General features: G+C 50.5%; 1 protein-coding gene across 1 annotated transcript in view; it reads left to right on the top strand.

The window, feature by feature from the left end:
• Positions 1 to 27,849, top strand: part of VIPR2 (vasoactive intestinal peptide receptor 2) — a 67,032-nt gene that overhangs the window by 23,552 nt on the left and 15,631 nt on the right. The window contains exon 5 of the mRNA XM_043464013.1: positions 19,307 to 19,404. Coding sequence (XP_043319948.1) covers positions 19,307 to 19,404 — 98 coding nt within the window. The remainder of the gene's footprint in view (positions 1 to 19,306; positions 19,405 to 27,849) is intronic.

Below are 27,849 nucleotides of genomic sequence, written 5' to 3'. Positions count from 1 at the left end.
ATCTCTGCAGACGTAGAGCCGGTGTGCCTGGCTGGGGCTGCCCCGGCTCAGCACCTGCTGTGATGCTCTCAGGCCAGGTCCAGACTTGGCCCGGGGAAGGCGAGGGGCGAGAAGAGCCCCTCCTTCAGGAACGACTGCAGCTCCGCTAAAGCCTGCCCTGGGCCTTCTGTGAACTCCCCAGCGCCGGCAAGCTCACCCGGCTGTGGCCCATGATGGGGGGATATTTTCTTTACCACCAGAAAACCAGCCCACTGTTTCCCCTTGGGCCCCATCACTAGTGCTATGACCTTGTGTGGATAGGGAAGAGCCTTGGGAGCCCCAGGTAGGGGCTGGTTCAGACATGTGCTTCCTGCCAGCTTCGGGTATTCTGTTCAAATCAGTCACTCAGTCGTGTACGACTCTTTGTGACCCCATGGACCGCAGCATGCCAGGCCTCCCTGTCCATCACCAACTCCCAGAGTTTACACAAACTCATGTCCGTCGGATCAGTGATGCCATCCAACCATCTCATCCTCTGTTATCTCCTTCTCCTCTCGCCTTCAATCTTTCCCAGCATCAGGATCTTCTCCAGTGAGGCAGTTCTTTGCATCAGGTGGCCAAAGGATTGGAGTTTCAGCTTCAGCATCAGTCCTTCCAATGAACACCCAGGACTGGTCTCCTTTAGGATGGACTGGTTGGATCTCCTTGCAGTCCAAGGGACTCTCAAGAGTCTTGTCCAACACCACAGTTTAAAAGCATCAATTCTTCAGTGCTCAGCTTTCTTTATAGTCCAACTCTCAGATCCATACATGACTACTGGAAAAACCATACCCTTGACTAGAGGGACCTTTGTTAGTAAAGTAATGTCTCTGCTTTTTAATATGCTGTCTAGGTTGGTCATAGGTTTTCTTCCAAAGAGCAAATGTCTTTTAATTTCATGGCTGCAGTCACCATCTGGAGTGATTTTGGAGCCCCAAAAAATAAAGTCTGACACTGTTTCCACTGTTTCCCCATCTATTTGCCATGAAGTGATGGGACCAGATGCCATGATCTTAGTTTTCTGAATGTTGAGCTTTAAGCCAACTTTTCCACTCTCCTCTTTCACTTTCATCAAGAGGCTCTTTAGTTCCTCTTCACTTTCTGCCATAAGGGTGGTGTCATCTGCATATCTGAGGTTACTGATATTTCTCCCAGTAATCTTGATTCCAGCTTGTGCTTCATCCAGGCCAGCATTTCTCATGATGTTCTCTGCACATAAGTTAAATAAGCAGGGTGACAATATACAGCCTTGACATACTCCTTTCCCAGTTTGGAACCAGTCTGTTGTTCCATGTCCAGTTCTAACTGTTGCTTCTTGACCTGCATACAGAGTTCTCAGGAGGCAGGTCAGGTGGTCTGGTATCCCCATCTCTTGAAGAATTTTCCACAGTTTGTTGTGATCCACACAGTCCATGCGTTGGCTGTGGGGCTCATTTAAAGAGCTTGGGGGCTGTCTGCCGCCCAAGCAGGAGCCCAGAGAACCTTGGCAGAAGCCTGTCTGTGGGGCTGAGGCCCACCTCCCGCCAGCCGCCCCTCAGCCCGCAGCCCCCCATGTCAGTCTCACCCCTGCTGCCCCTCAAGTGAGACCCACAGGGACCTTGCTGCCCGTCACTTTCCTGAATGGCCGAGGGGCTTCCTTTGCGCGCCTCACCAAGATCTGTAATCTGAAGCCGGTTCCTCTCCTGTGGGATCAGGGAACCTGGAAAAGAAGCACCTTGTACTTTCCTGTGTACCCCTCTAACTGGGAGGTCAGCCTGGTGAGCCGTGACTGGCAGCTGGGGAGGGTGACTGGGGTGCGGCTGGGCGCCCATGCCGTGAGCGCCTCGCTGACATATGTGAGGTTCTCCTGTTTGCGCCGGGCGCGGGGGCTCAGCAGCCCCTCACAGGCTCCATCCGCCTTGGGGAGGCCCCGAGCCTACCCCTCTGACCACTGCAGGTTTGTGCTCAGTGACCCCTTGCCCACCCCTCACCTCATTTACCAGGGGATGGCCCACTTTATAGACGGAGAAACTGAGGTTTGGAGGAACGATGTGGTGTGGCCAGGGCCCCCAGCATTCTGACGAGAGTCAGTCCATCTGAGCCCTCCTCAGGGGCAGTTCCCAAGCCCCCCGCTCCCCGCATGGAGGGCAGCCGCCCAGATGCGCTGGGACCCACCTGGGCAGCCAGGCCAGGGCTGCTGACCCGTCCACAGACCCCACCTGGACCTGCGCCCTGGGGCGCTCTGCAGGGACCCCACAGAGAAGGGGCGGCCGGGAGGCCCCCCGCAGCCCCCATGGCTGCAGCACAGAGAAGGTGGGGCCCCGGTGCTGAGCCTGAGGCTTGAGTGGTGTTCACCACCTCCACCGTCGGCCCCATCCCCCAGGACAGGCTGAGTGCCATGGCCCGCGGGCTCGCTGGTGGCCTGGCCCCCCGGCAGGTCAGAGACCGCAGATGGAATCGGAGCCAGCCACATCTCACGGGCCTGTGAACCGTCTCAGGTTCCAAACTGCTGTTCCACGATATAAGGGTGTCCAAACCGGGAATCATCCCGTCGGCGTTCTACGAGTGAGCCTTAAACTGTGTAGCATTAACCCCAGTTTGAGGACTGTCCCTGTAGAGACGAGTGTCCCAGCCCTGTTCTGATGACCCTGTTCTGACCAGGAGCAAGGACAGCCCCATGACAGCCCGGCCCCTGTCACCTCACACGTCCTCCCAGACGGGCCCGGGGCACAGCGAGAGAGCGCCTGGCCTCCTGGGCGTGGAGGGCAGGTGGGGCTCCGACACCCACCTACCATTGCCCACAGCTCCTGCCCGCTGTCGCAGCCAGCCCAGCATGTGGACCTCCCAGGCCTCGACACCCCGTCGGGGGGAGCAGAGTGTCCAAGGGCCCCCATGCTCACGTCACACGTGAACGTCCCGGGAAGCCCGGCGTTCCCCTCTGTCTTCAGTCAACAAAGCACCGACACGGCTGTAAAAGACACCCTGTGGGAACCGTGTCTGCTCAGACCCCTTGAGGATGGAGCGCCTGTGACTTCCCGATGCTTTTCTATCCAGCGAGAAGAGCTATTTTTGTTCTCAGTTAAACATTTCAGAGACTCTGCAAGTATCACGAGTGCATATCTCCTGCTAATGGATTAGAAACTCAAAATATTTTAATATGAGAAAGGGAAGGAAATAATGGCACGAAGCCAAGATGAGTAACTCTGCCTGGTTGCAGCTCCCACGCTCGCATGCTTTGGATGCCTGCTTGTGTAGGGAGTCCGGGTCGATGAGAGCCTCAGGGCGTGGGGCTGCCTGAGCCAGGCCAGGACGTGCCCTCCCGGGTGGAGAGCGAGAGCCTCAGCCCACCGACCCTCCGGGGGCTCCTGCCAATGCATCACTCCGCGTCTCATCAGCCCATCTTTCTCCCCAGTTCTACAATTATAATTGGATTTCCTGCTGTCACGCAGCCAAACTCCACCCCGGGTGCCGTGCGTGCAACCTTTGTTGGTTTCAAAGTTAATTAAATTCAAGGGGAAAAACAGCCTCCACATAAGCCACATATGGTGAGGGAATCAGGAGGTAAAGTAACAGGGAGCGGGAGCCCTGAGAAGGAGACACGGGCTTGAAGACCCCAGAGGACCCCTCGGATGACGGCGGGAGCTGTGACTGTGAAGCTGCGAGGGGCTGGGGGCACTCAGTGGTCTAAGCCTGCATTCCTGGTGCCGTGAAACCCTGACCCAGCCCCGCTCAGCTTGGGATGCCCTATCACTGCACCCCAGCTTCCACAGACAAGGTCTCCTCCGTCTGTGTTCCTCTCCCAGCAAAAGCTGCCTCTGGCCTGCCTATCTTCATCTTAAGCCTCTTCTCTTTTAACCCTTGGATAAAGGGCTTAATACCACTAAGAAGGTTTAAGGAGTTCGGTTCAGTTCAGTCGCTCAGTCGTGTCCAACTCTTTGCGACCCCATGAATCACAGCACGCCAGGCCTCCCTGTCCATCACCAACTTCCGGAGCTTACTCAAACCCATGTCCATCGAGTCGGTGATGCCATCAGCCATCTCATCCTCTGTCGTCCCCTTCTCCTCTGGCCCCTAATCCCTCCCAGCATCAGGGTCTTTTCCAATGAGTCAGCTCTTCACATCAGGTGGCCAAAGTATTGGAGTTTCAGCTTCAGCATCAGTCCTTCCAATGAACACCCAGGACTGATCTCTTTTAGGATGGACTGGTTGGATCTCCTTGCAGTCCAAGGGACTCTCAAGAGTTTGTCCAACACCACAGTTTAAAAAGCATCAATTCTTCGGCGTTCAGCTTTCTTCACAGCAGTCCAACTCTCACATCCATATATGACCACTGGAAAAACCATAGCCTTGACCAGACGGACCCTTTGTGGGCAAAGTAATGTCTCTGCTTTTAATATGCTATCTAGGTTGGTCATAACTTTCCTTCCAAGGAGTAAGCATCTTTTAATTTCATGGCTGCAGTCACCATCTGCAGTGAATTTGGAGCCCCCAAAAATAGTCTGACACTGTTTCCACTGTTTCCCCATCTATTTCCCATGAAGTGATGGGACCAGATGCCATGATCTTAGTTTTCTGAATGTTGAGCTTTAAGCCAACTTTTTCACTCTCCTCTTTCACTTTCATCAAGAGGCTTTTTAGTTCCTCTTCACTTTCTGCCATAAGGGTGGTGTCATCTGCATATCTGAGGTTATTGATATTTCTCCCGGCAATCTTGATTCCAGCTTGTGCTTCTTCCAGCCCAGTGTTTCTCATGATGTACTCTGCATATAAGTTAAATAATCAGGGTGACAATGTACAGCCTTGACGTAGTCCTTTTCCTACTTGGAACCAGTCTGTTGTTCCATGTCCAGTCCTAACTGTTGCTTCCTGACATGCATACAGGTTTCTCAAGAGGCAGGTCAGGTGGTCTCATATTCCCATCTCTTTCAGAATTTTCCACAGTTTATTGTGATCCACACAGTAAAAGGCTTTGGCGTAGTCAATAAAGCAGAAATAGATGTTTTTCTGGAACTCTCTTGCTTTTTCAATGAGCCAGCGGATGTTTAAGGAAGCCCCACCCTTATCATGGGAGCCCAGGGTTTCTCCGCTGAGAGCTGAGGGTCTCCAGAGTCAAGGAGCTCGTCCTGCATGACGGCCTCAGCCTCAGGTGGAATCAGCCAGGAACAGGTGCTCCACCCCATGTCATCTGCCTGCCAACCCACCCCCCAGGCCCCCGACCCGTCCTGTCCCAGGCCCGGGGGTTCTCCTGGCCCAGGGGCTCCCCCACAGCACGTCAGGCAGACCCTGTCCTCCTGACTTCCCTCCTCCGCCGACGGCCATCTGGAGGCTCCTGGTCAGAGTGTCCTGGCCAGCCTCCCTGCCTCCAGTTCTCACCTCCTGCCCAGCGGCCCCAGCCAAGAGCTGGCAAAACATCCAACAGCTCGAAGTCAGCAGCTGTGATGAGTCTCTGTGGGCCCAGGAGGTCTCCTTTCCCCTGTTATCGAGAGCCGCCCAGGTGAAGGACCCCAGGACTGTACCCCGCTTGGCCACCAGGCGTGACTCAGTCACTGCCCATGGCTCCACGCCTGGCCCACAGCCCCTCCCAAGGACAGCGGTCCCAGCGACAGGCTGGCGTCCTGCGCTGGGTGGACACGCCAGGCCAGGCACTCCATACATCTCCCACATTGTATATTTGCTAACATAGGTCTTAAATAAAGAGTACTTCTGCTAAATTTAGCCAAGAGAATTGTTTGGCATTTCAACCTTCCCATGCTTCAAGCAGACACATTTCTTCCATGTTATGCCATATTCCTAAAAATATTTCTGCAGCCTCCTCTCAGCTTTCAGACCACTGCAGGAACTCTCACACTGACCGCTAGTGCCGCCTCCCCCAGGGTCCCCGTCCCTAATGTGTGCGGTCCTTCTGCGTCAGATGCCTTCCACCTCTCACCCCCAGGTCCCGCAGGACCACGATGTCCCCGAGTCGGGTTGGGGCTGGGGGTTCCACAGGGATGGCCCGCGGCCGGCGGAGGCCAGGATTGGAGCCCCAAGGGTGCAGGAGGGCCCACACTCAGCTCTGTTACAGTGGCCGGCCCCATTCTGCCTCCAAACAAGCACCAAGGGCGGTGTCTTTGCCTCACTTTGCATCAAGTGGCGGGAGGAAGCGTCCTGGGGTTTCTTCAGGGCACGCGAGGGCACGCTCAGAGCGTGGACTGCTCATCAGGTGACAGGGCGGCACTGCGTCCGGGAGGTGAGGCAGGCGGGGTAACACCTGGGGGTTCAGGACGGGGAGCCCTGCCAGCAGAGCTGGGTGCCAACCAGCCCCAGCCACACCCCCCAGGCCGTCAGGAAGGGAGGCGCTGCTCCAGGGTAGGATGGGGGCAACCAGGATATTCGCTGGATAATCCTGTCCGTTTCTCCGCGTGACATGCACATTTCAGGACTGAAAGTCTGTAGTCCAAAGAGATAACTGAAGAAAATATGGAAATTAGCAATGTTTGTTTTACTGGGTGTTTGCGATCTGTTACAGACCTAGAAAGAGAGGACAGGCTTTGGGAGAGGCTCCCCTCCCCACTGTTAGGGTGGTACCACCCGTCACGGGGGTGGGAGGTGGGCATTTCGGGGCCGGACAAGGACAGTGAGAGACTGCACGCCTGGAAACATGCAGATGAAGGACAGGAAACAGTGAAGCTTCATGTTCCCTTTAGTGGTTTGGTTATACTTTCTACTTCAAAAGTCAGCAAATACATTATTTCTATATTCAAATAGTTTAAGTCCCCCCAGAACAAATTTCTGCTGTTTGATAAATCATCTCTCAGGGACATTTGCGTCCACCCAGACTCTGTCAGGACAACGGAGAGACTCAACCGTCAAATGTCCTGCTCTCGAGCATTTCCTGAAGCCTGTTTGGAAGCGACTTTCACACATACACACACACACACGCCGCCTCGGGTGTGAGCAGCCCTGGTGTAACCCAGCTCCGGACGTCTTGCGAAGCTGCTCTCTGACTGCTGTCTGGGCCCCTGCCCAGGGCGCGTCCCTCCGAGGAGCCAGGGCGGCTCTGGTGGAGTGGCCCAGCCTCTCCCGCCCCCAGCCTTTCTCTGTCCTTCCCTCGCCCCAAAGCCCGGCTCCCTGTGGGCTTTGCCTGGTGTTTCCAGGATCAGGATGCTCGGTGGCAAAGCACAGGCTCCGACCTCTTTTTCTGTCGCCTTTTCTTTATCATAAACCCTGTGCTCGAAATAGGTCTCAGTGGGAGAAAACATTCCAAAATATCTGCTGCTTTCTTTTTATCTCAGAAATGTCACCTTTGGGTTTTAAAAGAAAATCCATTTTCCTCTAACCCGTCCATACCAACAAATGGCGCAGTCCCTGCGGTGACTGAAAACAGGGGGCCGTGCAGACTGGGGCGGGGCCCCTGGACCCCAGGACCCCCGCCTCTGGAGGGTCGCCCGCGGCTTGCAGCCAGGCTGCCCGCCACTCAGGGGTGCAGTCTCCACGGGGAGTCAGCCTGTGCTGAGGGGGCGTCAGTCGTGGGGACTGTCTGGACCCCCGTCTCCTGTTCCTTCTTGAAGCCTCAGCTCGTCCTCGGGAGGACAGTGACCTCGGGGTCCCGTGAGTGACGTCCCCAGGTGACACCGACTTGCCGCGCGGGGGCCTGGTCACCTCCCCCCGGGACAGTGCTGTCCGGGCGCCCAGCTGGGCTCAGGTTCAGTTCCTCAGAGGCCCCGAAGGCTGCAGCAGAGACCGCAGGGGCCCAGCGCAAAGCCTGCGTTTCCCCTTCGGCTCCGGGGCACCTCTGAGCCCCCCAGTTGGGAGGAGGAGCTGTGGTCAGCAGGAGCGCGCCCGTCACCCCGTCCCCCCAGCACGATGCTGGCGGCCGTGCGGGAGGCGGGACCACGCTGCCCATGGGGAGGCGGCGGCTGAGACTCGAGGCGCTCGGTGAAGCAGAGCGAGCGCAGACGGAGCCTGACCGAGGAGGACTCGGGGCGCAGATTAACAACCTCGAGGACCTCTTTCTTCATAAAAACGATCTTCATTATAAAATCAAACCAAGCGCCATAAATCATGCCTCGGGCATTTACTGAGAGTGTTTACAGCTCTCGCATGGATTGGCTCATTGAATCCCCCGACAAGCCCACGAGGGAGAGCTCTGCCTTTAATCACCGCTTCACAGCGAAGGGATGCTCACCCCCGGGGTCCCCAGTGAGTGCAGGGTCCGCACGCGCTTGCTCGCCGTGGACGCTGCTCTCGGGGCGTCTGTCCGCCCGGACGCCCTGACCTGTGCTTTCTGGGGGCATCTTGTCATTTGCCTGTTTGCCACCTGGATCCCTTCTTTGGAGAGGCACCTGTTAAGGTCTCTGTCCCATTTTTTATTGGGTTGTGTGTTTTCTCACTATTGAGTATTAAGACTTCTTTATATGTCTTGAATAACAATCCTTATCAGATGCTTTTGCAAATATTTTCTCCCTGTCTGTGGCCGGTCTTCTCATTCTCTGAAATTCTTTCACAGGGTAGAATTTTTAAATTTTATTTAAGTCCAGCATATCAATGATTTCTTTCATGAAGGGTGCCTTTGGCATTGTATTTATTTTATTTTTTATTGAAAGATAATTGCTTTACAGAATTTTGTTGTTTTCTGTCAAACCTCAACATGAATCAGCCATAGGTATACATATAGGCATTGTATTTTAAAAAGCATCACAACCCAAGGTGATCTAGGTTTTCTCCTATGTTATTTTCTAACAGTTATAGTTCTGCACTTTACATCTATAGGAGCGTCCCTGATAGCTCAGATAGTAAAGAATCTGTCTGCAATGCAGTAGACCCGGGTTTGATCCCTGGGTCAGGAAGATCCCCTGGAGGAGGAAATGGCAACCCTCTCCAGTATTCTTACCTGGAGAATTCCATGGACAGAGGAGCCAGGTGGACTATGGCCCATGGGGTCACAAAGACTCAGACACGACTGAGCAACTTCCTACTTTCTTTAGAGCTATAGCCCGTTTTGAGTTAATTTTTGTGAAAGTATAAGGGTGTGTCTAGGTTCATTTTTTTGCATGTAGATGTCCAGCTGTCCCAGCAACATTTGTTGGAAAGGCTGTCTTTGCCCCACTGTATTGCCTGTAGTTTTTTGTCAAAGATGAGTTACTATCACGTGGGTCTGTTTCTAGACTGTTTTGTCCTGCTGGCTGACATCCTTTTCTGTCCTTTACGCTGCACCAGTGTCTGATTCCTGCAGCTTAACGGGCAGTCTCGCGGTTCTGTTCGGGGAAGCCCCAGCTCCTGCCGCTGCCTGGTCTCCCCAGTCTTGGGACAGCTGTCTGTCCTATGTCCTCCTTTCTCTTGTGGACCAAGGAGAGCTGTTAACTTCCAATGTACTCTGTTCGGATAGAGTGGTGACGTCCACGTCCTCATTTGCAGAACTGACCAATTCCTCTTAAAGGAAAAAGCTGAAACAGATGGGTAACTTGCCCTCAGGGAGGGGCCTCTGGAAGGAGAAGACACTAGGGTCTGGGTGGAGTCTCAACCCTGCACCTCGGTGGCCCCGCGTTTTAGGACTGTTCCCCGGACTCAGGTCCCATCTGTATAAGAGAAGTGTGGCAAGAATATGTCTGCTCCTTCATAGGCCACTGGAAGAAGAAAATGAATTAACTTTTGTGTTACATTCTGTAAATTGCAAAGCACCATCAAGATTAGGTCATAGTTAGAATCTTCCAATCAGAATGGGTGGGTCTTAAAAAATACTTGCCAACGATCTTCAGGAAGAAAAACTCAACGGTAAGACTGTTACCAGCGTGACAGTGAGCCTCACCGCGAAACTGAGCCTGGCCCAGAGGCCCTGAAGACGGGCGGGGCTGTCGTTTCTGGCGGCCCCTAAAATGAAGAGGCCCCCAACTTCCATCTTTGAGGTGAGAACAGGAGCCTCCTTGCACGGGAGGCAGAGGCTGCCTCCTGGCCCTGCTGCTGGTCCATAGGCTCCAAGATTGTGCCCCATGCCAAAGCTGCCACGAGGAAAGGCCCCGGGCTGGCCAGCCCACTCGGCGTCCTGCCGTGGGCAGCAAACCATGCCCGCTGCACCCTCCGCCTGCCGCCCCACAGGACAGCGTGCGTGGGTCCCTGCGGTGCCTTCTCGGAGTAGCTGGGAGACCCAGCAGGACCGGTGGAGCCGGGACGGCCCCGCCCCCCGCCCAGAGACATCCCGGTGTCCCCAGCGCCCCCACGCGCCCCCCAGTCCCCCACCCATCCTTGCCACCACCAGCCACGGGCTCTGAGTTTGCAGCTAGAAGCGCAGGTCAGCGCTTACTCGTCCATTTTTCAGAGTTTGTGTTAGTCTTGTTCACCCAACAGGACGTTGTATGTGCCCCAGAGACAGGGGCCTGCCTTTTAATCAAGTGGTTCCCATCGGAGAGAGACACTGCGTATCAACGGTGGTTTCCTTTGCATTCCCAGGGCCCCAGGTACTCAGGTTAATCATTACCAAAAGGTCTGGGAGAATGAATTAGCTTTTGTGTTACAAAGCATGGGGCTTCCGCGGGTTCAAAAGAGAATAAGTCAGGGTGTTTGTGCCTCAGCTGCGGGGTGAGGCGATGGGCCGGGCCAGGCTGTAATCAGAGGTTTCCCGGATCAAGTCTCTGGTCCAGCCAAGGGGCTTTCAACTCCTGATTGAAACCCACAGTTAGAAATGCGTTTCACAGTGTGAGCCAACACAAACACTTCATAAAGCCACATTTTCCGTGCTACCTTCTTTTAAGTGTTGGTTGTCACCTTCGGAATTGATTGCATAACCCACTACTGGGTTATAAATAGGGTGGCTGTAAGAAATACCGGCCAAACCTGGCCTCTCCGGAGAGAACGGGAGCTATTAATAGTCCCGGGGAAGGCAGACGCGCAGGAGGCCTGGCAGGCCGCGCCGAGGCTCCGTCGCTTAGTTATGACTCGGCGTTCGCACACACAGGCCAGGCCGCGGGGCGCCTTGGGGAGGCTCTGCCGGCAGCTCCGGGCGGCGGAGGCGCGTGGACGGCTGGGTCTGCGGGGGACGCGCTCGCCGCGGGGCCCCACACACTTGGCGAGCAGGGGCGGGGGGAGGGCAGGCGTCTCCTCCCGGCAGCCTCAGCGGCTCAGTGCACGGGGTCCCATGCCGGCGTCCACCGCCGCGCCCCGCCCCCAGGCTCCGAAGCTTCGAGAAGGGGAAGCTCCGCGGCGTGTTTCCCCGCTGCCTGATCACGCGATGACGGGGACAACCTGTAGAGCGTTTTCCCAAGTAAATCGAAGTCTCAAACCCGTGACGGTGACACGTGACCGTCACATCCTCTCCCCTGGTGGAGTCGTGCAGTGACGTGTGTATTGCTGGGCGGCTCCTGCTGAGGCCCTGGAAACGGGCCCCACCCCCGCCCTTGGGTGTCCCATTGGGGGGCACCTCGGCCACACCTGGACACCCTTCTGTCCCCTGATAGTCACCATTGCAGCGTCAGCCGCTCAAGAGCAGGCGCCCCCAGCAAAGTTCCCCCGCCCCCACCCCCAGGAATCATCCTGTAGGCCTCAAGCTTAGAGAATCTGAGGACTCTCTGGGAGAGCAAGAATACAGCATTGAATATGAATGGGATATGTTGAGGCCTCGCAGACGTCTGTGCACTCGGAGATGGAGACGCAAGGACCGGGACCCTGCCTTGCGAGGGGCCCTGGCTCTGACCCAGCAGGGACCCGCCTGCCCTGCTGGGCTCCCTGGGCTGAGTCACGTCGCTGGCGGAGACGCCGGGGTACCCGGCCCCTGGCGCCCGCTCTGTGCCAGGCGAGGTCGCTTTGTTCCGGGACGGTACTGGCAGCCAGAACTCCGGCCTCCCCTTGTTTCAGAAGAGCACGTGCGCGCCATCCATTCAGCGTCGGGAAAGCAAAGCGGAGCGGCCGCTTGACCCAGGGCTGCGGCTGAATGAGCCGCCTGACTGGGTTTTTAGTTTGCGCCCTTGTTTCGGAAGGAAGGGTTTTTAACAGTTCAGAGTAAAGTGGCCTCTGACCCACATGCTGGCCGACAGCAGTCCCGCCTCGCTCGGGGGCCCCGCGCTGGACACCGTCAGTAGCAGAACCACAGCCAGGCCAGCCCGACCCCTCACCGGCCCCGGAGAGACGCCCAGGGGCAGTGCAGACGTCTACCCACAGGGGGGAACAGAGCGGTCGCTTCAGAGGACGGCTCAGGCCATGGCTCTTATGTGCGAGGCTCCTCTGCTGTTTTTAATCAGTTTTCTCCATTCACCCCAATGTAATCTTCTGACACCCCTCGGTGAAGCCTCAGGGAAAGTCCCAGAGGTCACCTTCCACCCTAAGATGCCCCGGTCAGGATTTGGGGGTGTGATGTCAAGTCTGAAACCCAATTACATAAACCTGAGACCACACCATTGCAGGGCACACGTAAAGGTTTTCTGGTAAATGACAGTGAAAAACTTAACTGGGACTGCCGGGAAAACAGCAAAATCTGCAACAGATATCCTCTGTAACTTTTTTGCCCATGACACCACAGGGGTCCAAACATGTGCAGCACACAAGTTAGGGTGATGGACAATTCCGAACACTTGCAAGGGTCTGCAAAGGCCGTGTGTGCAGACAGAGGCTGGCAGAGACTGTCAGGGTCTGCAAAGGCCGTGTGTGCAGACAGAGGCTGGCAGAGACTGTCAGGCTCATCAACAGTGTAGCCAGACACAGCCTATCTGACTCCAAACTCCATGCAATCAAACATCAGCTAAGTAGTGTATTCTCTGACCTAACTTTTCACAGACCACAGCTTAGTGGGTGCCCAAAGGGCTTACAAAGAAAGGAGTTAAGAACTGCAGAGTATCCTACATGTTCTCTGATCACCTTTCGCTGGCTTCAGGAAAACAAGTCCTTACTGACAATATATTTTAAAATATTAAAAACATCCTTTTCATACGTCACTAGACTAGATGTCTAGTTCTAAGACTTCTATACATTCGTAAGTTCATAAGAATGAGTTTGGGGATGTCATCCTATTATCCTGACTGGGTCACAAATGAATATTAAATTCAGCCAGTCATGTGGAATGAATCTTTTGTGTATCAAGAAATTATTACAAAGGAGCGTTTAGGTAAATCCATCACCCTGAAGGGGAGCAATGCCTTCTAATTTCAGAGGAGTTAGAAGGGGGGTGAGCACTGGACTCGTTGCATTTCCCGGAAGTATTTGCGCCTTCAGCTCTGTTTCGTGAGGTTTGTGGTGCAGATTATGGGTGTTACAGATGACAGAAAATGGGTGTTTTCTCCCTTAGGAACTTAACAGTAGCTTTGCTGGGAACTGACGACTGAAGGGCCATCACCGACGTCTGTGCAGCCTGTTCTTGCGTGGTTTCTGGGTAACCGGTTCCTATTTCTGCTCCTCTGACTACACGTGCAGCAGTGTGATCAGGGTGGGGCCCTCCAGGAGGAAGGCGTGGGCAGTACCCACCTGGTCCCTCCCCTGCGCTCATGTGTTTACTTCAAACCATTGTTCGTAATGTACACCCTGCTTCTTCTGTTTTACAAAGTATCATATATCATGAACATTTTCTGAAGTCAGTCAACATCCTTCAAAAACAGCATTGTTAAGGGAGTGTGATGTTCTGTTCATAAATGTGCTGAGTTCACTCAGCCGTTCATAGCTTAGGTTGTTTCTAATATCTTCTTATTTTAACCAAACAAATCTGTGTGCCAATCTCGGATTCCTGGTTAAAGGACATGAAGCATGAAGAGGGTGTTTTTAGTGTTCTTAATTCTGTTGTCAAGCAGCTTTCCCTGAAATGTGCTGACATGTATTTTCACTAGGAACGGATGTGATTTAGTTAACACCCCAGCAGTTTCGTATTCTTTCAATTATCACCAATTTTGTAAACAAAAAACGTTATGGTATTATTTTCACTGTACTTGGTCGATCCCAGTGGACTCGGGCTACCCATAGGATTCCTTTGCCAGCTTCCCTGCTGGGCTGTCCTCCTTCCCGGCCGCCTCTTCCCCGGGATCTGTCACTCCAGCCGTGTCTTCCTGCGAATCGGTTTCTTGTTATGCTGCTCACTACGGAGACTCTGAGCTGAGACATGCAGGCAGAGCACTCTTGACTGGGCAGCACTGGAGGGGCCTGGCAGATGCAAACACAGGTTCTCCCGGAAGGAAATCCTTGCCCAGGCCTCCCAAATTCCCGTAAACCAACCCCAAAGGTGAGCTCAGGCCTAAATGTACAAACCACGCAAAGAACCCACCTGCCAATGCAGGAGACAAGAGACGCAGGTCCGATCCCTGGATTGGCAAGATCCCCTTGAAGAGAGCATGACAGCCCACCCCCATATTCTCGCCGGGGAAGCCCCATGGACAGAGGAGTTGGCAGCTACAGTCCATAGGGTTGCACAGAGGCGGACACAGCTGGGTGACTTAGCACGCACACAAGAAAGCACTGTGAACCAGTCAGCAGATCACAGACAGTGAAACCATATCCCCACAACTGGAGACAATGGACTCATCAAGCACAGAATACAAATAAGTGCATTTAAAATGTTTTTTTTAAAGGAGGAAATTGAAAATAACCAAAGACAAGATATTCCAAAAAGGACCTGCTCTGAGGGGGAAAAAATAGACCTAAAATAATGAAAAGCAAAATATACAGATCTGTTGCATTTCTTTATGCTAACAATGAAATATTGATATCAGAAAGAGAAATTTTTTAAATGATCTCTTTAAAAATTGAATCAAAAAAACAAAATATTGAGGAATAAGACTGACCAGCAGTATGTAAACTGCTTCCAGATGTACTAACTGGATTTAGAAAAGGCAGAGGAACCAAAGATCAAATTGCGAACATATGCTGGATCATAGAAAAAGCAAGGGAATTCTTTTTAAAAATCTGCTTCATTGACTACACTAAAGCCTTTGACTCTGAGGATCACAGCAAACTGTGGAGTATTCTTAAAGAGATGGGAATACCAGACCACGTTACCTACCTCTTGAGAAACCTGTATGCAGGTCAAGAAGCAACAGTTAGAACTGGACATGGAATGACTGACTGGTTCAAAATTGGGAAAGGAGTATGTCCAAGGTTGTGTATTGTCACCCTGATTATTTAACTTCTCTGCAGAGTACATCATGCAAAATGCTGTGCTGGATAAATCACAAGCTGGAATCAAGATTTCCAGGAGAAATATCAGCAACTCAGGTATGCAGATGACACCACTCTAACATCAGAAAGTGAAGAGGAACTAAAGAGCCTCCTGAGGAGGGTAAAAGAGGAGAGTGAGGAAGCTGGCTTAAAGCTCAGCATTAAAACTCAGACCATGGCGTCCGGTCCCATCGCGTCATCGCAAACAGACGGGAAACAATGGAAACAGTGACAGATTTTCTTTTCTTGGGCTCCAGAATCACTGCAGGAATTGACTGCGGCCATGAAATGAAAAGACGCTTGCTCCTTGGAAGAAAAGCTATGGCAAACCTACACAGTGCATTAAAGGCCCATACGGTCAAAGCCATGGTTTTTCCAGTAGTTGTGTAAGAATGTGAGAGTTGGACTACAAAGAAGGTGGAACACGAAAGAATTGATGCTTTCAAACTGTGGTGTTGGAGAAGACTCTTGAGAATCCCTTGGACTGCAAGGAGTTAAAACCATCAATACTAAAGGAAATCAACCCTGAATATTCACTGGAAGGACTGGTTGTAAAGCTGAAGCTCCAGTACTTTGGCCACCTGATACAAAGAGCTGACTCATTGGAAAAGGCCCTGATGCTGGGAAAGATGGAAGGCAGTAGGAGAAGGGGATGACAGAAGATGAGATGGTTGGATGGCATCACTGACTTAGTGGACATGACTTTGAACAAACTCTGGGAGATGGTGAAGGACAGGGAGGCCTGGCGAGCTGCGGCCCATGGGGTGGCAGAGAGTCATTCATGACTTAAAGCCTGAACAACAACCGCAAAAACTGACCAAGAAGGTGAAAGACTTATATGCCGAAAACTATAAGATACTAATAAAGGAAACTGAAAACTATTTTAAAAATGGAAAGAAACCACATGCTCTTGGACTGGAAAAATTATCATTAAGCGACCATACTGCCCAAAGCAATATACAGATTCAATGCAATCCGTATTAAATTACCCATGACATTTTCCACAGAACTAGAACAAATAACCCTAATAACTATGTAGAACCGTGAGTTGGCCAGAATTGCCAAAGCAATACGGAAGAAAAAGAACAAAGCTTGAGGCATAACAATCCCAGACTTCAGACAATACCACAAAGTTACAGTAATCAAAACAGCATGGTATTGGCACAAAAACAGAACTATGGATCAATGAAACAGAGCAGAGAGTTTAAAAATAAACCCACACATCTATGACCAATTAATCTTCAACAAAGAAGACAAGAATATACAATAGAGAAAAAACAGTCTCTTCAGCAAGTGGTATTGGGAAAATTGGACAGCTGCATATAAATCAATTAAGTTAGAACACTGCCTCACACTATATACAAGAATAAACTCAAAATGACTTAAAGACTTAAATATGAGGCAGGATGCTATGAAACTCCTAGAAGTGAACATAGGCAAAACATTCTGACATAAATCATTGCAGTGTTTTCTTAGATCAGTCTTCCAAGGCAATAGAAGTAAAAGCAAAAATAAACAAGTGGGACTTAAGCTTATAAGCTTTTGCACAGTGAATGAAAGCATAAATAAAATGAAAAGACAACCTACGGACTGGGAGAAAATATTTGCAAATGATGAGAATGACATAGGCTTACTTTTCAAAATATACAAATACTTCATGCAACCCCAAAACAGTAAGACAAACAACCCAATAAAAAAATGAGCAGGAGACCTAGACATTTCTGCAAAGAAGACATACAGATGGTCAACAAGCACGTGAAAACACACTCAACATCACTAATTAGTAAGGAAATGGAAATCAAAAGTACAAAGAGGTATCACTTCACCCTGCTGAGAATGGCCATCATTAAAAAGTCTACAAATAGTAAGTGCTGGAGAGAGTGTGGAGAAAAATGAGCCCTCCCGCCCTGTTGGTGGGAGTGTTAAGTTGGTGCAGCCATGGTGGAGAACAGAATGGAGCTCCCATAGGATCCAGCAACCCCACCCCAGGCATGTATCTGGAGAAAATTCTGATTAGGAAAGAAACATTCATCCCAATGTCCATCACAGCACTGTTTGCAGTAACCAGGGCATGGAAACAGGGTTTGTCCATCACTAGGTGAACGGATAAAGAGGTGGAGCATTCATACAATAGAATGCCACTCAGCCTTAGAAAGAGTGAAATAATGCCATTTGTAGCAACATCGATGCACCTAGAGATTATCATACTAAGTGAACTAAGAAAAGACAAATGTCATATGGTATTAATTGTATGTGAAATGTAAAATATGATATAGATGAAGTTATTTACAAAACAGAAACAGACTTATAGACACAGAAGACAAACTTATGGTTAAAAAAAGCAGATGGGGGAAGGTATAAATTAGGAGTTTGGAACTAAGATCCACACGCTACTATCTGTAAAACAGATAAACAACAAGGGGAAGTATGCCCCATATTTTGTAATAACCTATAAAGGAAACGAATATGTGTGTGTAACTGAATCACTGTGCTGTCCATCTGAAACTAACACAACATAGTGAATCAATTACACTTCGCTTTTAAAATGAAAGTCAAGTAGATTCATCAAAAAGCAAAATCAGATACAGATGAAAAGAAATTTCTGGAAAGGGGAAGATAAGTCCAAAGAAACTGCCGGGACGGCAGAGGGGTGAGGGGGCAGGCCGTGGAGGGTCCCCGGGATGAGGGGGCGGTGTCACTGTGAGCACAGCCCCGGCAGGAGGGTCAGACCCCGGCCGCCCAGACACCGTGAACAGAGGGCCAGCCCCAGCCAGGCAGCTGCGGTGAGCCCAGAAAGCACCCAGCCGCTGAGAGTCTGAGACAGGCTGCCCCCCGCAGACCGCACGGACGCGGGCTCCTCCCCTGCCTGGGACTCTCAGGATCCAGCACAGAGTGCGCTCAGAAACACAGGGGGAAGAGGCGGTCCAGAAAACAAGCCTGATGGGTCCACGGCCGCAGACCCATCAGACGAGCCTGAGGAGTGTGCTTCCGAGGGATGCAGAAAGCAGAGGGGGCCCTGAGAATCAGGAAACGTGAGGAAAAAGGTCAAGAAGGGAAAACGCAGCAGACCGTTTGAACAATAATAAAGGAGGCGGGTAACTACAAACAGGTGACGGGCACCGGAGGGCGAGCAGCACAGCCGGCAGGCAGGCAGTTTCAGGAGAGGAGACCACCCACGGCCCTGCCAAGACCCGGGAGCGGACCCGTGTGTTAAAGGTGCACCGCGGGCATCAGGCCTGGGCAGGGTCCGCAGGCATCAGGCCTGGGCAGGGTCCCCAGGCGCCCCCCGTTTACTCAGCTGTGGCTTCGCTCCTGGGGTCTGTTTGCAGGCGTGTGTGCTCATCACATCGTTTCCTGTGCTTTCCGTGGGTGTGAAATACGTCATTTCCCAACTGTCCAACCTGAACTCTACTGCGGGTGCCACGGTGGCAGCTGCTCCAAACATGCCCGTCCTGCCTGTGACCCCGCATCAGGGCGACAATGCGGGACAGACCCTCCAATCCGGGTTTCCAAGGATGCTGCCGAGCCCCAGTGCGTCCCTGCTTCCTCCCTCGCAGGCTCGAGGCCACAGAAAGCGACACGTCCCACACATGCTGACCTGGTGAGCCTCGGGGTCACCGGAGGCAGGATCTGCTGTTTCTTCAGTCTTAGCTCTGCCGTCTCCATACACTTAAGACCCCGATCACGCCAGGGGTCCGCAGAGGGAGCCGGGAGCCACGTGCCACGGAAGGCAGGATCCTGCCTCAGCCTGGTCTTCCCGGGTCAGATCTGCATGGTTCTGCTTGAAAGTGGCCATTTCCGTGGGCAGGGTGACCTGAGGGAAGACCACGAGCTGGGCCCAGCACCCACCTGGGTGCGCTTCTCCCCCAGAGGCAAGGATGAGCTGCAGAGATGGGTCCCTGCGTCTGGAGGGCTGACTGCATCCGGTCCCCCGGTTCTGGGCAGGCCTGGAGGCCCCTCCAAAGGTGCCACCCACTGTCCTGGCTTCCTGAGGTTCCCCAACTCACACCCTCCAGACAGGTTTGCCTTATGGAGACCAGGCCAAGTCATTCACGGTGCCTTGGAAGGGAGCAGGTGGGCATTGAGGGTTGTTTCTGGCTCAGGGCAGAGATGGAACTCCAGGACCCAGCAACAGCAGCAGCCCCCCAGCCCACCCCGAGGAGGAGGGCCCCGCTGTGGCTCACAGACGTGTCCCCTTCTCTTTCAGATCACGTTCTACATTCGGGTGAAGGCCATTTACACCCTGGGCTACAGCGTCTCTCTGATCTCCCTTACAACAGGAAGCATAATTCTTTGCCTCTTCAGGTAAGTAGCAGAAATGAGTGATTCTGCCAAAAACAGGAGATGGGAAATCACCCATTTAAGCTGTCTCAGCCCATGAGGGGGCAGAGACCACTCCCCGGCCCTCCTCTGTGCCGACCCAGCCAGACTCCCTCAGAAGGTACAGTACAATGCCGACGCTGAAGTTTGCATGTCTCATTTGAGGAGACAATGCTGACGGGGGATAAGAATGCAGTTCAAGTGCTGGAATTTTCCAGGCAAGAAAATCAGAGTGGGTAACCATGCCCTTCTCCAGGGCAATGTTCCTGACCCAGAGGTGGAAGCTGGGTCACCTGCATTGCAGGCAGAATTTTTTACCAGCTGAGCCGCCAGGGAAGCCCCATAGTGATGTCATGCTTTGAAAACACGGACGCAGCCTGGCCCTCCCCTCCCCGCTCAGAAACGCCCCGGTGGAAGCCTCCCAACGGCGCTCTGCTGAGAGACGGTGCCCCATGTTCAGGAGCACGAGAACAGGCTCAAATCCGGGGCTGTCTCGTAGTGGCTGTGTGCCGCGGAGCAGACTGCCTTCTCTCTGTGCGTCTGTGAAGCGCACCGGTGGCCGGGGCCACGTGTAGGAGGCGCTCCATCAACACAGCCTGCTCCTCACCGGCGCCCGGACCCTCGCTGCCTCTGGAGCTAACACCAGACGCTTTACGGCTGGTGGTGGGGTCTGAAGGGGGTATAGATGCTTCCACCTGAGGAAAGCTTTTACTTTTAGGTTAAATCCATGTCTTATGCATCACTAGCCTTAGTAAAATGGGTGATATCCAGCTTATTTTAATGGGTTTTGATCACCTGTCAAAAAATAATCTGTAGACAACAGAGAGCTTTATTTGGGGGTCTTAGGAATTGCAACTTGGGAGACACAGATTCGGGTAAAACTGAGAGGGTTCCAGGGAAGAGAAGCAGTCAGAGGCTAGTAAAGGCACAAGCCACAGGTTGTTAAAGACATCTGGCAGGAATTGGGACTGGCCCTGATGCAGAGGGAAATATTGTCCTCAAGGCGCAGACTATGACGAGTAGTTCAGGGTTGGGGTCCTACATGTACCTGAGTTTCAGGGACACTGTGCAGACCGTCTGGGCACCTTTGTCAGGACAGCAGGTGGTCAGAGCTGATTCCATCGGCTGAGACGCGGGCAGCCCACCTTCTCCAGGCCTCCAGTCCCGCGTGGGGGGCGGGCACTCTCTTGGCAAGAGTCCCTCCATTTCCTTTTCCTCCAGGCACTACATATCCTCTTTCTCTTTGCTAAAATGTAGTTTGCATGTTGGTCAGTGTTCAGATAACATCAGTGACATAGCAAATGGAGTGTTTTAAAACATTAGGAGAGCCATTCTTGGAAGAAAAATGAGTGAGTAAAGGCAATGGAATGTGTAGACGAGATCCTAGCAGCTGTTAGGATGTGCTTCTCTTGGTTCAGGCATGTCAGATGTGACAGGCGGCTGATAATTCTCAGGAAGAATGAGGCAGTGCCTTTAATCTAGAACTGCACTTTGAAAAATGTAGGAGAGACCTGTCATTTTATATGATTAAAAAACTCTTTTAAAAACTGATATAATATTATTACTATTTGCTCTGCATCTTCTATATTTTACTGTACATTTTAAAATCTTGAAATTGTTAATACAGGAAAAAAAACAATTTAAGGAGGTAAGCTGGCACAGGGTAATTTGAATGAGAAAACACTCACCTTGTTTTTGAAGAGCTCCTATCTCAAACAGTCCATATAGTTGACATCAGTGTAGGGCTTCCCCGGTAGCTCAGCTGGTAAAAAATTCTGCCTGCAATGCAGGCGACCCAGGTTCGATCCCTGGGTCAGGAACATTGCCCTGGAGAAGGGCATGGTTACCCACTCTTATTCTCTTGCCTGGAGAATTCCATGGACAGAGGAGCCTGGCAGTCTACAGTCCATGGGGTCGCAAAGAGTCCGACACAACTGAGCAACCAACATTGACAACAATTTCCCTCCGACTTGTACTTCATGGCCTATTTAACTATTGCAAGTACGGTCGTGGCCCACGAGGAGACTCTCAGGGGTTTTATGCGTATCAAACACTGTCACCGTTCGTCCCCTGAAGGTGACACTTCTTGGTCACGGGCAGCACACACCTGCAGTGGCGGTCACTGCACCGCTGGCTCTGCGTGTAACGGCTGCAGGCTGGGCTCCACCTTCCGCCTGCTCACGCCACCCCCGGAGAGCTGTGAGACTGAGCTGATTCTAAAATCCACGTTATAAAAACAACACGCCCCATTGTCTTGGTCATTACACCCAAGAAACAGACTTCTTTGCAGTCACCAAACATTTATTCTCCGAAACAGCCCAGAGGCTAAGAAAGGACCGAGCCACCACGACCTTACTTTACAGACAGAGAGGGAGCATCTCGTTTCGTCCAAGGGTGTGCAGACTTGGGTGCCGGCGCAGGGCCTAGCTCTGCGCCCCGTAGTGGGCGGTCAGTCGCTGTGCTCCGGACCGCGTCCCGGGGTTCAGGCATGTGCTCACAGGCCCAGGAGTAGCTGCAGTGATTGCTTCAGCCTGTGCTGTGCATTTTGTCGGGGTCATTATTAAGAATTTGGTCCTTAGAACACCTCCACCAGGAGAGCACTCTTGGTCCCAGTTGTAGCAACTCAAAAAGGAGGCCCTGCTGCTGAACGAGGGACGGCAAGGTCTGATCCACAAGCACACTCACCCCATTCACCTTCAGGAATCCGTTCACGCAGTCATGGGGCGTGTTAAACACACGGAACAAACTTTGTGACTGAGGCCCTGCGGGCCTGTTACACACGGAACCCACTTCACTACTGAGACCCTGCGGGCGTGTTACACAAACGGAACAGACTTCATTACTGAGGCCCTGCGGGCGTGTTACACACACGGAACACACTTCACTGCTGAGGCCCTGTGGGCGTGTTACACACGGAACAGACTTCACTGCTGAGGCCCTGCGGGTGTGTTACACACGGAACAGACTTCACTGCTGAGGCCCTGCGGGCGTGTTACACACACAGAACACACTTCACTGCTGAGGCCCTGCGGGCGTGTTACACAAACGAAACAGACTTCACTGCTGAGGCCCTGCAGGCGTGTTACACACACGGAACAGACTTCACTACTGAGGCCCTGCTGGTGTGTTACACATGTGGAACAGACTTCACTTCTGAGGCCCCGCGGGCGTGTTACACATGTGGAACAGACTTCACTGCTGAGACCCTGCGGGCGTGTTACACACAGAACAGACTTCACTGCTGAGGCCCTGCGGGCGTGTTACACACAGAACAGACTTCACTGCTGAGGCCCTGCGGGCGTGTTACACACAGAACAGACTTCACTGCTGAGGCCCCGTGGGCGTGTTACACACAGAACAGACTTCACTGCTGAGGCCCCGTGGGCGTGTTACATACAGAACAGACTTCACTGCTGAGGCCCTGCGGGCGTGTTACACACAGAACAGACTTCACTGCTGAGGCCCTGCGGGCGTGTTACACACAGAACAGACTTCACTGCTGAGAACAGACTTCACTGCTGGGCGTGTTACACACAGAACAGACTTCACTGCTGAGGCCCTGCGGGCGTGTTACACACAGAACAGACTTCACTGCTGAGGCCCTGCGGGCGTGTTACACATGTGGAACAGACTTCACTGCTGAGGCCTTGTGGGTGTGTTACACTCATGAAACAGACTTCACGACTGAGGCCCCGTGGGTCTGTTGCACACGCGGAGCGCATCTCACTGCTGAGGCCCTGTGGTCTGTTACAGAGAACGGCCTTCCCTGAGTGAAGCCTCCAGCAGGGGCCTGGGTAGGGCTCCCCGCACTGAGATCCGTCTCCCCGTGAGCACAGCGCCCAGGCCGCGGTCCAGCAGGGGCAGCGCCAGGAGCCGGGCTCGGGACATGCACAGCCATCAGCTCCCACTTCCCAGCAGGTGACTGCTAGTCAGAGCTCTGACTGCACATGCTGATTTTGCCTCTTTTAGCACTTAGGGAAGGAATGCCCAGTCTCTGGGCTCCTCACTCAGCGTTTGCAGGGAGCTTGGCCCACGTCGTTGCTATAGTTGTCCTGTGTGAAGATAACACAGCTGACTTATTCATTCAGTGTCCGTGGAGCCGGGGTAACTGTTTGACACTAGCTGCTGTGAGCATTCGTGTGTCATCTCCCGCACACGTGTACACACTTCTTCAGATGTGTGTGTGTGCACGCCTCCCCTGGTATTCCCATCTCTTTTATAGTTATACATCTTTCCTGATCATAGCCATGCACACACTGTGTCTCTCTGGGTGCTGCACACTCATACCTGCTGCGTGAAGATTCCTTCTACTCCATCTCCCACCACCATTTGTTATCCCAGTTTTAAAAGATGTTGCCATGTAGTTGGGTCTGTATAATATAGAATTGTGTTTTTAATTTGCATTTCCTTGGTGGATCATGATATAATATGTTTGGAAACTTTTCTTTTTTTTTTTTTTTTTTGCAGTACCATTTCAAGTGTCTGCTCATTTTTCTGTTCAGCTGTCTCTCTTTTTTTTAAAGTTAATTTTTAGGGGTTCTGAAGTGCAGCCTTTTGTCAGCTCTGGGGATTACAGATTTTATCTCCAGCACTGTGGTTCAACTTTATACTACCCTGATGAGGTTTTTGATCAGTGAAAGTTCTTCATTTTAATGAAGTCTGTTGACTGTTTGTCTTTACGGTCAGAGCTTCCTGAGCCTGTTACAATGTAGAAATTTTATTATTTTAACTTCTTGTGTTTGGGTTTATGATCCATGGGAGGTTTATTTTTGTGGATGGTGTGAGATAGGGGTTGAGATCCATGTGTTTTCTCCGTGCGTGTATTCAGTTTCTCCAAGACCATTAGCTGGAAAGCCAGCCTGTGCCCGCGCACCGCAGAGGCGTCTTTAGGACTGTGCACTGAGGGGCTGGGTTCTCTCTTGTGTCCCGTCTGCCCCTTCATCTGTCACCTGCCATTTTTGCGTTGTTGTAGCCTCTGTGCCTTTGTAATAAGTCCTGATTTCCAGCAATGTAAGCCTGTCAACTCTTCTTTCTCCTTACGAAGAGATTGGTCATCTGCATGTTCATGTGAATCTTAATCAGTTTGTCAGTAGCCATTAAAAACAAAAGAACTGATGGGATTGCATTTTGGATCATATTGAATGTGTAGATCAGCTTGGATAGACTGGACATCTTCACCATTTGAAATCACCCAACCAGTGATTTTAGTAGCTCCTTCCATTGGTTTGGACTTTCTTTATTTCTTTCAATACTGTTCTGTGGTCTTAAGAGTAAATATCTTGGACATCTTTTGATAGTCATGCCAAAGTCCTTGTTTATGCTATTGTATATATTTGTGTATTAACTTTCTAGAAAATGAATTGATTTCTGTATATTAATCTTGCTTCAGCAGCCTTGCTTAATTTATAAATTTTATAATTATTCTGTAAATTCACCTGGATTCTTCTATGTGCAACTCATGTTTTGGTGAAGTACAGTGACTAGAAGTGATGGTAGCAGACCACCTTTCCTTATTTCTGAGCTCAGAGTGGAGGTTTTAGATATTTCACTGTAAAGCATGAAACTCACTCCAGATATATTTGATGATACTCTTTATCAGATTAAGAACACTCCTTTCAATTTCCAGTTTTCTGAGTTTTTAATCATGAATAGGTCATGAATTTTGTGATAATTTTTCTGCATATAAGGACATAAGTAGGTGATTTTTCTCATAAGTTCATTTAATATGAAAAATTATATAGGGAGATTTTCTGATATTAAATCTCCCTTTCATTCCTAAAATAAACCCTATCTGGTTGTTCTATGTACTATCCTTTTACTATGTAGCTGGGTTTAATTTACTAATATCTTAAGATTTTTATGTCTACATTCATGAATTTATCTATAATTTCCTTTTTTATAAAATCAGGCTTTGCTATGACAGTTATGCTGGTCCACAAGTGAATGAGCAAGTGGCCCTATTTCCTATTCTGTGAAATACTGAAGGTTGAATAAGGCCCTGTTTCCTCTGTAGTGTTTGTGGAATTCACCAGGAAAGCCATCTGGGTGGAGAATTGTCATGTGGGAAGGTTTTATTTTTAGGTTCAAGTTTTTAAAAACAGACACAGGATAATTCAAATTCTGTTTCTCTTTATGTTAATTATAAGCTGTATTTTTCAAGGAATCTGTTCATTTCATCTATATCTTTATATCTCTTATCATATTTTCATGTGTGTAAGAGCTATACTTATATCTCCTTTTTCATTCCTGGTATTGGTCATCTTAGTTTGTAGTAATGCTTCCCAAGGCCCACTCGATTTTATACTCCAGGATGTCTGGCTGTAGGTGAGTAACCGCACCATCATGGTTATCTGGGTCATTAAGACCTTTTTGTATAGTTCTGTGTGTTCTTGCCATCTCTTCTTAATCCCGTCTGCTTCTGTTAGCTCCTTGCCGTTTCTGTCCTATATTGTGCCCATCTTTGCATGAAATGTTCCCTTGGTATCTCCAGTTTTCTTGAAGAGATCTCTAGTCCTTCCAATTCTATTGTTTTCCTCTATTTCTTTGCATTGCTCACTTAAGAAGGCTTTAACTCTGCATTCAGTTGGGTATTTCATTCCCTTTCTCCCTTGCCTTTCACTTCTCTTATTCTTTCAGCTATTTGTAAGGCCTCGTCAGATGACCATTTTGCCTTCTTGCATTTCTGTTTCTTAGGGATGGTTTTGATCACCCCCTCCTGTACAGTGTCACAAACCTCCATCCATAGTTCTTCAGGCACTCTCTCTACCAGATCTAATCCCTTGAATCTATTTGTCACCTCCACTGTATAATCATAAGGGATTTGATTTAGGTCATACCTGAATGGCCTAGTGGTTTTCCCTACTTTCTTCAATTTAAGCATGAATTTTGCAATAAAGAGCTCATGATCTGAGCCAGAGTCAACTCCAGGTCTTGTTTTTGCTGACTGTATAGAGCTTTTCCATCTTCAGCTGCAAAGATTATAATCAATCTGATTTTGGTATTGACAATCTGATGATGTCCATGTGTAGAGTCGTTTCCTGGAATGTGAAGTCGAGTGAGCCATGGGAGGCAATACTACAAACAAAGCTAGTGGAGGTGATGGAATTCCAGTGGAACTATTTAAAATCATAAAAGATGATACTTTTAAAGTGCTGCAATCAACATGCCAGCAAATTTGGAAAATTCAGTAATGGCCATAAGATTGGAAAAGATCAGTTTTCATTCCAATCCCAAAGAATGTTCAAACTACTGCACAATTGTGCTCATTTCACATGCTAGCAAGGTAATGTTCAAAATCCTTCAAATGAGGCTTCAACAGTACATGAACCAAGAACTTTCAGATGTATAAGCTGGATTTAGAAAAGGCAGAGGAACTAGAGATCAAATTGCCAACATCTGTTGGATCATAGAAAAAGCAAGAGAATTCCAGAAAAACATCTGCTTCATTGACTATGATAAAGCTTTTGACTATGTGGACCACAACAAACTGTGCAATATTCTTAAAGAGACAGGAATACCAGACCACCTTACCTGCCTCCTGAGAAACCTGTATGCAGGTCAAGAAGCAACAGTTAAAACTGCACATGGAATGACAGGCTGGTTCAAAATTGGGAAAGGAGTACATCAAGGCTGTATATTGTCACCCTGCTTATTTAACTTATATGCAGAGTACATCATGCAAAATGCTGGGCTGAATGAATCACAAGCTGGAATCAAGATTGCCAGGAGAAGTATCAACAACCTTAGATATGCAGATGAAACCACTCTAATGGCAGAAAGTGAAGAGAAACTAAAGAGCCTCTTGATGAAGGTGAAAGAGGAAAGTGAAAAAGCTGGCTTAAAACTCAACATTCAAAAAACTAAGATCATGGCATCTGGTCCCATCACTTCATGGCAAATAGATGGGGAAATAATGGAAATAGTGACAGGTTCTCTTTTCTTGGACTCCAGAATCACTGTGGTCAGTGACTGCAAATCATGAAATTAAAAGACGTTTGCTGCTTGAAAGAAAAGCTATTACAAACCTAAACAGCACATTAAAAAGCAGAGACGTTATTTTGCTGACAAAGGTCTGTATAGTCAAAGCTAGGGTTTTTCCAGTAGTCATGTATGGATACGAGAGTTGGACTATAGAGAAAGCTGAGCACCAAAGAATTGATGCTTTTGAGCTGTGGTGTTGGACAAGACTCTTGAGAGTCCCTTGGACTGCAAGGAGATCAAACCAGTCAACCCTAAAGGAAATAACACTGAATATTCTTTGGAAGGACTGATGCTGAAGCTGATGCTCCAATACTTTGGCCACTTGATGAGAACAGCTGACTCATTATAAAACACCCTAATGCTCAGAAAGATTGAGGGCAGGAGGAGAAGAGGTGAAGAGGATGAGATGGTTGGATGGCATCATCGACTCAACAGACATGAGTTTGAGCA

The sequence above is a fragment of the Cervus canadensis genome, chromosome 3, assembly GCF_019320065.1.
Source record: "Cervus canadensis isolate Bull #8, Minnesota chromosome 3, ASM1932006v1, whole genome shotgun sequence".
NCBI classification, from domain to species: Eukaryota; Metazoa; Chordata; class Mammalia; order Artiodactyla; family Cervidae; genus Cervus; species Cervus canadensis.
Note: the sequence above shows the minus strand (reverse complement) of the source record. Positions and strands in the feature narration are given on the sequence as shown.